Raw genomic sequence first — 13,549 nt, 5'->3', positions numbered from 1 at the left:
TGTAAATGCACATGACTGCATATTCATAAATATTCGATTCTAGCGACCACGAAAAACAAATTCAATTCATGAATGGATATGGTTCGATTCACCGAATACGAGAGTGAATTGTAACAGCCCTCATTGGGAGTATGGAATGATATGGTTTTCCAGCTGGTTGTCCGAGGTGACCAAATAGGATTGGGTAGTCAAAGCTAGGTGACTACACTGGTGTGAATTGCTGCTCACAATCTTAATCACTAGATTGCAGTCTGGTCCAAAGGCTTTTGATACTAAGCCGAAACATGGCTATTTGCATCGTTTCGTGTAGATTTTGGTGTTATCATGAGCTGAACTTACTTGACTGGATAGATTTTACTTGACTCAGAATTGGCCAAGAGGCTTGATTCACAGACTGGGATTGTCAAACATTTACAGGTCATAAACCTAGAATATTGCTGAGAGTGGTGTTACCAACAAATGTCAGATAAAAACAATGATTAACTCTGTATTGTACCCTGGCAGGAGTTGGAGCAGATTGAGATGGTGTGGCAGCTGACCAAGGAGTGGGAGGAGCTATGGCAGGACTGGAAGGTCGGCAAGTTCACGGAGCTCCAGACGGCAAACATGGAGACTCACTCTGTCTCACTCTACAAGAAGCTCAACAAACACAGCAGGGAGCTCAAGGTACACGCACCACGGTCTCCATACCTTGTTCAAAAACCATGTAATGTTGATCATGCAAAGATGCTGATGTGTTGCTGATCAGAAGTTACAGAGATGTTGACATGGTGTTGATGCAATATTTACAAGGTGTTGATGGGATGTTAATGAAGTTGATTAGAAGTTGAAGAGTTGCTGACATGATGTTGAATCATTTTCGACAAAATGTTTATGCAATGTTGACAAAATGCTGATGTGCTGTTGATGAGAAGCTAAGTGATGTTGACATGATGTTGATGCCTTATTGACATGATGTTGATGCGTTGATATGATGTTGATGCGTTGACATGATGTTGATGCGTTGACATGACGTTGATGCCTTATTGACATGATGTTGATGCCCTATTGACATGATGTTGATGCCCTATTGACATGATGTTGATGCCTTATTGACATGATGTTGATACCTTATTGACATGATGTTGATGCCTTATTGACATGATGTTTGTGTGCAGGACAAGAACTGGGAGGTGGTGGAGACCAGCAAGAACAGAGTCGATCAGTTCAAGAGAACCATGCCCCTCATCACTGACCTCAAGAACAAGGCCATGCGACCCAGGCACTGGACACAAATCCAGGTAGGTTTCTAGTCTTACAACACTCGCCCCTCATCACTGACCTCAAGAACAAGGCCATGCGACCCATGAATATATTGTATTGGTGGTCAGGGTATTTTGATGCACTAATGTATTGAAAATAATTACCCTGCCCTATAAATGCTTGTCATATTTTTGGATGACCCTCCCAATATCCTAGTACATTTTCTTCATGACCCTCCCTTAAAAGACAAAATGCAAAAGCACTTTACATTTTATTATCAAGTGTTTAGTTTTTCAAGACGCGCCCCAAATATGTGTATTATTTTTTATGACCCTCCCCTAGAGACTCCTCTGATTCCCTATGATAAATGACAGGATTACCTCCTTCTGAAAGTAAATGCTATAAAATACAGCAACCCCTTGGGGTTTCCAGGTTAGAATAACCCAGCTACCTATGCAGGTTGTAAAGACAACAAAAGGATCTGTGGTGAGACTTGGTGACTCATCGTACCCTGACAGTGTAGATCATTGCTCACGATATCGATCACTGGCCCCGTCATACAGCGGGAATATCGATCACTGGCCCCGTCATACAGCGGGAATGTTGATCACTGGCCCCGTCATACAGCGGGAATATCGATCACTGGCCCCGTCATACAGCGGGAATATCGATCACTGGCCCCGTCATACAGCGGGAATATCGATCACTGGCCCCGTCATACAGCGGGAATATTGATCACTGGCCCCGTCATACAGCGGGAATGTCGATCACTGGCCCCGTCATACAGCGGGAATGTTGATCACTGGCCCCGTCATACAGCGGGAATATCGATCACTGGCCCCGTCATACAGCGGGAATATCGATCACTGGCCCCGTCATACAGCGGGAATATCGATCACTGGCCCCGTCATACAGCGGGAATATTGATCACTGGCCCCGTCATACAGCGGGAATGTCGATCACTGGCCCCGTCATACAGCGGGAATATCGATCACTGGCCCCGTCATACAGCGGGAATATTGATCACTGGCCCCGTCATACAGCGGGAATGTCGATCACTGGTCCGTCATACAGCGGGAATATTGATCACTGGCCCCGTCATACAGCGGGAATGTCGATCACTGGCCCCGTCATACAGCGGGAATATTGATCACTGGCCCCGTCATACAGCGGGAATATCGATCACTGGCCCCGTCATACAGCGGGAATATCGATCACTGGCCCGTCATACAGCGGGAATATCGATCACTGGCCCCGTCATACAGCGGGAATATTGATCACTGGCCCCGTCATACAGCGGGAATATCGATCACTGGCCCCGTCATACAGCGGGAATGTTGATCACTGGCCCCGTCATACAGCGGGAATATCGATCACTGGCCCCGTCATACAGCGGGAATGTCGATCACTGGCCCCGTCATACAGCGGGAATATCGATCACTGGCCCCGTCATACAGCGGGAATGTCGATCACTGGCCCCGTCATACAGCGGGAATATTGATCACTGGCCCCGTCATACAGCGGGAATATCGATCACTGGCCCCGTCATACAGCGGGAATGTTGATCACTGGCCCCGTCATACAGCGGGAATATCGATCACTGGCCCCGTCATACAGCGGGAATGTCGATCACTGGCCCCGTCATACAGCGGGAATATCGATCACTGGCCCCGTCATACAGCGGGAATGTCGATCACTGGCCCCGTCATACAGCGGGAATATCGATCACTGGCCCCGTCATACAGCGGGAATGTTGATCACTGGCCCCGTCATACAGCGGGAATGTCGATCACTGGCCCCGTCATACAGCGGGAATGTCGATCACTGGCCCCGTCATACAGCGGGAATGTCGATCACTGGCCCCGTCATACAGCGGGAATGTCGATCACTGGCCCCGTCATACAGCGGGAATGTCGATCACTGGCCCGTCATACAGCGGGAATATTGATCACTGGCCCCGTCATACAGCGGGAATGTCGATCACTGGCCCCGTCATACAGCGGGAATGTCGATCACTGGCCCCGTCATACAGCGGGAATATCGATCACTGGCCCCGTCATACAGCGGGAATATCGATCACTGGCCCCGTCATACAGCGGGAATATCGATCACTGGCCCCGTCATACAGCGGGAATGTCGATCACTGGCCCCGTCATACAGCGGGAATATCGATCACTGGCCCCGTCATACAGCGGGAATGTCGATCACTGGCCCCGTCATACAGCGGGAATATCGATCACTGGCCCCGTCATACAGCGGGAATATCGATCACTGGCCCTGTCATACAGCGGGAATATCGATCACTGGCCCCGTCATACAGCGGGAATGTCGATCACTGGCCCCGTCATACAGCGGGAATGTCGATCACTGGCCCCGTCATACAGCGGGAATATCGATCACTGGCCCCGTCATACAGCGGGAATATCGATCACTGGCCCCGTCATACAGCGGGAATGTCGATCACTGGCCCCGTCATACAGCGGGAATGTCGATCACTGGCCCCGTCATACAGCGGGAATATCGATCACTGGCCCCGTCATACAGCGGGAATATCGATCACTGGCCCCGTCATACAGCGGGAATATTGATCACTGGCCCCGTCATACAGCGGGAATGTCGATCACTGGTCCGTCATACAGCGGGAATATCGATCACTGGCCCCGTCATACAGCGGGAATATTGATCACTGGCCCCATCATACAGCGGGAATATCGATCACTGGCCCTGTCATACAGCGGGAATATTGATCACTGGCCCCGTCATACAGCGGGAATATCGATCACTGGCCCGTCATACAGCGGGAATATCGATCACTGGCCCCGTCATACAGCGGGAATATCGATCACTGGCCCCGTCATACAGCAGGAATATCGATCACTGGCCCCGTCATACAGCGGGAATATTGATCACTGGCCCCGTCATACAGCGGGAATATCGATCACTGGCCCCGTCATACAGCGGGAATATTGATCACTGGCCCCGTCATACAGCGGGAATGTCGATCACTGGTCCGTCATACAGCGGGAATATCGATCACTGGCCCCGTCATACAGCGGGAATATTGATCACTGGCCCCGTCATACAGCGGGAATATCGATCACTGGCCCCGTCATACAGCGGGAATATTGATCACTGGCCCCGTCATACAGCGGGAATATCGATCACTGGCCCGTCATACAGCGGGAATATTGATCACTGGCCCCGTCATACAGCGGGAATGTCGATCACTGGTCCGTCATACAGCGGGAATATTGATCACTGGCCCCGTCATACAGCGGGAATATTGATCACTGGCCCCGTCATACAGCGGGAATGTCGATCACTGGTCCGTCATACAGCGGGAATATCGATCACTGGCCCCGTCATACAGCGGGAATGTCGATCACTGGCCCCGTCATACAGCTGGAATAGCGATCACTGGCCCCGTCATACAGCGGGAATATTGATCACTGGCCCCGTCATACAGCGGGAATATTGATCACTGGCCCCGTCATACAGCGGGAATATTGATCACTGGCCCCGTCATACAGCGGGAATATCGATCACTGGCCCCGTCATACAGCAGGAATATCGATCACTGGCCCCGTCATACAGCGGGAATGTTGCTTACTGCAGCATTATAAAAGTGTGTGTGACTCAGTAAAACCTATCAAGATCCTTAACAAAAGCGTCATGTGTTTTCTCCTGTTTAGACGGAGATGCAACGAAACTTCGACCATAAAGCTGAGGACTTTACCCTGGAGAGAATCATAGAGTATGGCTTCGACCAGTACAGCGAACAGATCAACGACATCTCAGGTGCTGCCACCAAAGAATTAGCCATTGAACAGGTAAACTATATACTATATACTATATACTATATACAGTAGGCTCGCAAAAGTAATTATTGCTGGTTAGGCCACTCTTTTATATTTTTTGGCTTATGGAATTGTCCGATCACAGCCCAAAATTACAATTGTGATGTAAAACAAATTTGTATACCCGATTTATTCATGGAAAGACTATAGTCATTATTAGTTCTTTAACTGCTTTTCAATAGCTTAGATTTCTTTTAATTTGTCCAACTACTTTTTTTTTTAAAGTAACAGGTGACAGATGTGACCAAAATATTACAAACGTTATCAAACTTTACTTGGGACTAACAGTCTGAAAACAGTTGCAGGTGAGAACACTGCCGAAACAATGCAAACTTAAGGTCCAAAACACAACCAGGATACCCTTATCAAACACATCACCATCGAATAACTATTTCTTATTTGTTTTAACTTTAGCCACCATCAAACATGGGTGTATACTTTCTTTTGCACAGCAATTTATCTCAATCATAATTTGATAGGTAATTGGGAGGCACAGGCGGTCCTGCCTTCTAAGGCCCCACAATTCTCTGTCCCTTGTGCACACCAGAAATCTTTGTTCATGGGTTCGAATCCTGGTTCGCCCAGATAATGTTTCTAAGTTCGTTGGTGCCATACCCGTGCTCGTGGGTTTCTCCAAGCGGTAAACATCTGAGACCTGCATCACTTCAGGCTTTGCTCCCACATTGCCACTACTCAAAGCGGCATTAAACCCACTTATTAACAATTTGTGGAATGTCAAGGTTGAAAGATTTTGACTGATTCATTGATTTGTTTTCCATGAAGGGCTTGGAAGCGATTGAACGAACGTGGAATGTGACTGAGCTGGAAATCGCTCCATACAAGGACAAGGGTCACTTCAAGCTCAAGTAAGTGGACATACACCGACAACAGCCCATATCCCAGATGGGCTCAACTGTGTACATGTAATTACCATGTGCATATTAATTTTAGGGAGGAGTTTACAAGTTGCATTCTTCATTAAGAACCACACCCATGTCATTTTGCCTGCTAGACCAGTGGGGACTCTGAGTAAGAATATAGTTCTCAATGCTGGTCGTAAGAGGCGACTAATGGATCAGGTGGTCTGGCTCACTGACTTGGTTGATGCATGTCATTATATCCCAGTTATGTAGATCAATGCTCATGATGTCAGTCCCTGGATTGTCCGATCAAGACTCAATTATTTACAGACTGACATAATATTGCTGGAATATTGCTGAGTGCAGCATTAACCAAACATACAAACTTTTACCCAATATTGCATGTTTCAAAGAAGTTTCTTATCTTGTTTTCTTAACCGGTCTGCAAATAATTTTTGAAGAAAATGATAAAAAGAGCAATATTTTTTAAACTTTGATTGAGAATATATTTTTTTCATCTACTTTTAATTAGGATATTATTTTCATTGCATATTTGATTAATAGAAATGCCCTCGAAACAAACTCATTTGTGTTTGTTTTCATTTTAATCCTAACCTTATGCAGGTTGTCTGTGATAATTGCTAAAACCAGAAATTTTTAATTTACGTGAAGATAGAGACACTCGCACAACAACTGAATGGGCCAGTCATATTTCCTATCATGAACTTATGAAGAGTAAAAAATGAGTTGCAAGTTGATTTTCTTCAGGAGGGGAGGTGTGGTAGTACAGGTATTCTCTCATCACGTTGAAGATCTGGACTTGATTCCCAACATGGGCTCAGTATGTCAAGCCTCTTGTTAGAGCTTCCTGCCCCTGATGGCAGAATAATGCTAAAAATGACAAAAAGTCAAACTCGCCATTCAATTTTCCTCAGGTCCACAGATGATGTTTTCTTAGCCCTGGAGGATAACCAGGTTCAGTTGTCAACAATGAAGGCATCTCGCTTCGTCAAGGCCTTCGAGAAGGATGTAGACAAGTGGGAGAGAACTCTGTCTCTCATCCTGGAAGTGGTGGAGATGCTGTTGACCGTGCAGAGGCAGTGGATGTACCTTGAGGTAGAGTTGTCTCCCTTACATGATAAAATTCGAATTGAATGTCATGAATATGTGGCCTGTTGCTGGAGTTGTCTCCCTTACATACAAAAATTCTAGTAGAACATAAGGAACACTCATCAAGAGGTAGAGTTGTCTCCCTTACATGATAAAATTCAAATTGACAACGATGAAGACACTGCCATGAGGTACAGTTATCTCCCTTCTGATCCTACAGTGGTGCCCGGGCGCAAAATATTGAATTAATTAGAATTCTTACAAGGTAAAAGATGGATAGTAAGCGAGTAAACATGACGTTGTATCTGTGATTGCAAAGCTTGAGTAGTTACAGGTACTTTGTGGGCGAGTAGAATTTCAGTCCTTTTTGAGGGGTGTCCTGGTGTCATGTTGTATATTGTCACAATTCAGGCTTGTAATTGTTTCAAGGTTGTGATGTATGTTGACCCCAGGATGTCATAATTCTAATAATAATAATAATAATTTATTATTCCACCAGAATATCTTCCTTGGCGAGGACATCCGAAAGCAGCTCCCTCGGGAATCAGCGGAGTTCGATGACGTGAATGCCAAGTGGAAGATCATCATGACCAGGCTCAACAGTGTGAAGAACGCACTCAAGGGAACGCATCATCCTGGTAAATAGACACAGAACATAAGCTCTCAGGGACCAAAGAATGTGTTTGTAAAAGTTAATTTCTATGATACTGAACAAATCTGCTACTCTCATTGCTTTCCTCACTCGTACCATACAGAAGCCTTGATGTTGATTGGCTGATTAAAAAGTTCCCCTGTCCCAACCCCATGTGGAGGGTTTCTTTCTCCTTCCTTCTTTCTTTCTTTCTTTCTTTCTTTCTTTCTTTCCACACACTATTCAAGCTATATTACAGCACCTTGTAAATAGACCGAGTCTGGACCAGACAATCCAGCAATTGGGATACGATGACATGCTTCTACCAAGTCAGTGAGCCTGATCACCCAATCCTGTTAGTCACCTCTTACAACGTTACAAACCAGGCCCTCACAGGGCTCAGATCAACATGCAGAGAGTTACCTGATGGGAGTAAACTATCCAGTTTGAATGAGACTGGTAGTGATGAGGGAGTGGTGTGTTGCAGGGATGCTGGAGCAGCTGAATGACATGAATCTGAAGCTGGAGGAGATTCAGAAGTCACTGGACATGTACCTGGAGACCAAGCGACAGATCTTCCCACGATTCTACTTCCTCTCCAATGATGACCTCTTGGAGATCCTGGGCCAGTCCAAAAACCCAGAGGCCGTTCAGCCTCATCTCAAGAAGTGTTTCGACAACATCAAGTCTCTCAAGATGTCAAAGGTGAGGAGGCAGGAATAGGATGAATGTTGTACAGATTTAATGTTGAATGTTTCTTTGACATGAGGAATAAGACAAAGAGAATTTTCATATAAAAAAAAGGATATTTAATAAACTGAACAGAAGCTTATATATAAGGCCTTTATCGTTTAACAATTAAATTCATTATTCTGTATGTGTAGAGATAAAAAGTACCTATGCAGACCTGCAATTAATCAATGTAATAGTAAATAGGAACTTGGCTGATCTATTAAGAAGTTGTTCTCTACTACTGGGAATCTTAAGAAATGCAAATATTTCCATGGGACTGAAATATAATTGTAGTATTGATATTCGTAAATTTGCATCAACATAAAACATTTATTGATTCATCAATATTGTTATATCTCCAAGACGCTAGATTAATTAAAAAAGGAGTCCAACTCAAGTCTAGAATGATTTGGCAGGTCTAGATTGCCTCAGTTATTGAACTTAAAGACTGTTCTGGGCTACATTTGGATTATTATTTTTTGTTCTGTAGATATATATTATTAAATAAGATAACTTTATTTATCATATAATGGGTAGGTTTCTCGGCAGATAAAAACTATGTTCGTTGGGGTCATATGCGGATAGAGATGCAAATCTTGAAGGTCAAGTAGGAACTAATTAATTCTGACTGTAACTCCAAATGATGAAGGCAACACCATGTTTGTCTGTAAGCACATCGGGAATGTGGAGAAACTACCGAGATTATTGCTATCATTATCAAAAGAATAGTCTAATGTACTGACAATCAGTGTCTAACTGTGACGTAGCTAAGGTATTTTACAAGTTTTAGCTACTTTGGATATATAAATTGCAAAACAATTTAGTGAGGACACTAGTCTAGCGGGATCAATTTCCATATCTGTGCTTGTAGACCTCTGGACCTTTTCCGCAAATTAAAACAGTTGGAATTGGCCGAAATATGTCTGAATTTAACTGCACTTCGTAACATTATGACACGTCAGGCAGACTCTAACCAAATGTGACATTTCAAAGACTAGGGTTAGAGGTAACTTCCCTTTAATAAAGGGCAGTTACTCTAGCTGACAAATCGATGGATTGCTGCGAAAGGCAAGAAGAAACAATTTGCGTACGCAATTGTTTTGCTTATGTAGTTAGGCCACTGTTTAAAAAAACAGGTTTCAGTTGGAGCTATATTAACTGTTGTGACTGTCTGACGGACACATCACTTACCTTCTGACATAATAGATATATTAATGCGCCCATTCCAGGAAAACTTGCAATGTTTAGGTCATGTTTGTGAGTGATGGGAAGAGAATTTTCGAGTACAGAATTGAAGAATGACATAATATGATAAAGAGATTATCACGCTTGTGTTGGTGGATGGTATATATTCTGCATTAGGAATAAACTATGTATTTATCTTGCCAAATCAAGCTAAATACAATGTTGATTGTGAATGCAGGATATTTACCAGCCCAAGACTATCGCGTGATTACGTTTATTTACATATAATTTCCCTATACTTTGGTTATTACCAAAACATGTTAATCTGGATGTTTTTTTCCTCGAAACATTAATCTCTGGACTAACAGGCTTCAACTGTTTATAAAAAAGATTATAAAAAAATTAATAAAAATGGCAAGAATACTTTTACGTCCTTGTATCAATGCTAGTCTTGTTTTTTGTTTGCATTGCTTTTATGTGCATTTATTTTGCTTTATCTTCAATGCTCAGCTTTAGTTTGCTCATAGTCCAATACACAGATACTGAAACAGCGTTGGAGAATGTAATTTAAATTGAACATAATTTCTCCACCTATTGTAGCTGCAGGACCGCCCAGTAGTAAGTACAAGTTGTGTGGGACATAGTCCTAACAATGAGTGCAGGTAGTTAACAGGATATCAGTATCAGGCAGTAATAAAGTCTTAACTACCAGTAACCATGGAAACCAAGAGAGTCAATTTAGAGTTACCTGAATTTGATTGTACTGGTATGGTTTCATGAAGATAAAATGAAGAGCCTGTGACGCAGGTTAGAATAGGTCGCCAGCACTTCATTACGTGTTGTCAGAGGCGACTTAATTTGATAGGCTGGTGACGCTTGGTGACTGGTTGATTGTTGTCATCATACCAAGACAGCTTGGGAGCATGCTAATAATGTCAACCACTGGTTAATCGGGAGCAGACTTGTTTATTTACAGGCTGCAGTGATATAGATGGAATATTGTGACTTTGATGTAAAGCAACAAACTAATAATCATTAATAAAGAAAAAACAGTCTAGACATCCTTAAGTTTTTTTTTTGTTTTGGGGGGGGGGGGGGGGGGGGGGGTACAGAATAAAAATTCACTTTGGACTTTCTTCGCGGAAGAAATTTAAGGGATCTGATTAAGATGAATATATTGTAGACGTAACCATTCTATAACTACACAGAACTAGATTTAGTTATTTAGTTAGACTAAACTATAGTTATGTAGAATGAGTTCAAATGCTGCTACTTATCTAATTATTATCTCCTAGAATTACTGGAACTGTATTCACAGATCACAATAAGGTGGTGATTTAGTAGATGTCTTAAGCTACAAGTACCTGCATTGCTGGAAGTCTTCAGTTGATGGACAGATGTATTTTCTCAAACACAGTATCTTACAAACTTGCTCAAATGTTTAAATTGCTGAAGCTTGTTTGTCTTCCATGAATCTCATGGCAAGTGGGCCTGATATTGATGGTAAGCTTTTGTCACACAGATGTTGGAATCTGATTATTGTGGTAAGGTATGCTGATGTTATTGGTGTGAGACACCAGTGTTTCTGCTGGCTGTTGAAACTGCCGGTCTGGTAGACTGGCAACTCTAAAATTACCAGTCCCCCTAAATTTTATCAGTGCCAACATTCAACAAATAAAAAAAATCTATTACCTGGTTTTAAATCTTTCAACATCATGATCAATGCAATGACATCATATCTGAAGTAAGTTAGTTAGATCTACACATCATTCACACAAAGTCCATTCACAATTTTCTCCTTTTTTAAAAAATATTTCCAGACAAGTTGCTACAAATATATATTTAACCTTGAAGCAAACTGAAATGATATTTCAATGTGCTAAAAATAGACCAGCGGAAACCCTGATGGTAACAGACAAGCTGACTTTGTTTCGAAAAATATACTTACATATGTATATGAATATCGCCAATGTTTTGTTCAATGACAAAGATTTATAAGGTACTTTATTTGCCGGTCCACAGGGACTGGCAGTGACATGAATTACCGGTCCAAGCCTAATTCTACCGGAAAAACACTGGCAATTACCGGTTAACAGGAACACTGGTGTGACACTCATGGGAAGGGTGTCGGATACTGGTGTAGGATACTGATACATGTGTTTGTGTGTGCAGGCTGGCATAGCACAGAAGTGGGAGGCAGCAGGCATGTCGTCCACGGACGGAGAGTATGTGGAGTTCGGACACTCTGTCTTCCTGGATGGACCAGTTGAGGTGAGTGATGTTGAAATAAAGTGATGAAGTATTTTAGGAAAAAGAATTTCTCTTCATTTTGACATCAGATACCAAACAAACATGAATAACACACACATTTGAATTGAGTTGTTGTATAGACAATCAGGTGATGTGGATTGTTGTCAGTGTGATGTATGTTGTAGGCCTGGCTGTGTGACGTGGAGAGGACGATGAGATGGACTTTGAAGGAGGTGCTCAAGAACTGCCGCATTGCCCTAAAAAAGAGCCTCACAAAGAGAGACAAGTGGATCAAAGAGTGGCCCGGACAGGTAATGATGATGATGATGATGATGATGATAGAAGGCATATTCATATTAAACCTTATCCATGTCCATAAGCATGCTCATGGTACTACACAATGGACAGGATGATGATGATGATGGTGATGATGATGGTGATGGTGATGGTGATGGTGATGATGGTGATGGTGATGATGGGCACTGCCATTTTGTTTGAAGCAAATGCTAGTGATATGAGAGGTGGAATTTGATTGGTCAATCGGAGGGACATAGAAGGGACATAACTCGTAATAGCCACTGGTGGCGCTATGATCGAGCCATGAAATTCCAGCCTAGTTTGGCAAGGGTGGAAACTGGACTTTTGTAATCAGTTAACACTCTTGCTGCGGGAAGATGTCAGTAACCAATCAGAAACAAGTGTCTCAATGCAAGGTAAGATAATAACCAATGTATCATCAATCGATCACTCTCTCCTGAGGGGTAATTGTATCTGCTCTTCCACAGATGTGTATAACATCCAGCCAGATTCAGTGGACACAGGACGTGACCAAAGCCTTGACCACAACAAAGGAACGAGGAGACAAGAAGGCTCTTAAGAGTATGAAAAAGAAACAGGTACGTATGTAACACTCGTCCTTTAAGTTATACTGAGTCCGTTAGTGGCGTCAGAATCCTATGAGTGTGTGTTCACCATGGTTATTGTTCTTTCACCCTACTGCTGGTTTCATTGGAGTGGGAAACATTTAATAAAGACCTGAATCATTTAGAAATTTCCTCCCACGTTAACTAACATAAGACCTTACATGTTTGTTTACTTTGTGCACTGATCCACAAACCTGGAAAATATAAAATTCAATACCTACCAACCACATATTTCACTCTCAATACCTGTAACAACCATAAGTCTTGCCGTATCATAACAAATTAGTGTTCAAAGTTAAACCAGTTCACTCACTTACTTTCTACCGGGAGATTTGGGCATGACCACAACATGGGTTCTGTTTTCTATACATACTAATAGTGATTTTCTGATTAACTGAATTGATAGGAAGGTCCAAATAACCCAGCAGTTGAATACAATTTTCCAAAATCGAACACAAATGATTTTTGCCCCTCTCTCAACAAGTTATGAGATAGATTTGTTTTAACGTTTATTTAATACTCATATAGTTGTCTTTTTTTTTTAATATATATGTCTGATGTAAGTATTTGTATTTCTTTTTGTGAGGTGTGATCCTGTTTTACATGAACCAATTAATTTTGATGTTAAATCCGTTTGGACAATGCAACCATCAATCATGATTTAAAAAAATTTCCCAACACTACTTTCCCATCCCTTGACAATCAGTTTCAAGTTCTGAAGTTAATATGCATTGTCAGTTGATTTTATGTAAGTAGTGA

At 42.7% G+C, this 13,549-nt stretch overlaps 1 protein-coding gene across 3 annotated transcripts in view; it reads left to right on the top strand.

Annotated features, from left to right (window-relative positions):
• Positions 1–13,549, top strand: part of LOC124145136 (dynein axonemal heavy chain 2-like) — a 104,673-nt gene that overhangs the window by 32,112 nt on the left and 59,012 nt on the right. For all 3 annotated transcript variants that reach the window (XM_048390532.1, XM_048390533.1, XM_048390531.1), the window contains 10 exons: positions 505–666; positions 1,158–1,280; positions 4,935–5,072; positions 5,883–5,965; positions 6,895–7,075; positions 7,569–7,707; positions 8,188–8,405; positions 11,790–11,888; positions 12,053–12,178; positions 12,653–12,763. In XM_048390532.1, coding sequence (XP_048246489.1) covers positions 505–666; positions 1,158–1,280; positions 4,935–5,072; positions 5,883–5,965; positions 6,895–7,075; positions 7,569–7,707; positions 8,188–8,405; positions 11,790–11,888; positions 12,053–12,178; positions 12,653–12,763 — 1,380 coding nt within the window. The remainder of the gene's footprint in view (positions 1–504; positions 667–1,157; positions 1,281–4,934; positions 5,073–5,882; positions 5,966–6,894; positions 7,076–7,568; positions 7,708–8,187; positions 8,406–11,789; positions 11,889–12,052; positions 12,179–12,652; positions 12,764–13,549) is intronic.

Source organism: Haliotis rufescens, unplaced genomic scaffold, assembly GCF_023055435.1.
Source record: "Haliotis rufescens isolate VD_foot unplaced genomic scaffold, xgHalRufe1.0.p SCAF_9, whole genome shotgun sequence".
Taxonomy (NCBI): domain Eukaryota; kingdom Metazoa; phylum Mollusca; class Gastropoda; order Lepetellida; family Haliotidae; genus Haliotis; species Haliotis rufescens.
Note: the sequence above shows the minus strand (reverse complement) of the source record. Positions and strands in the feature narration are given on the sequence as shown.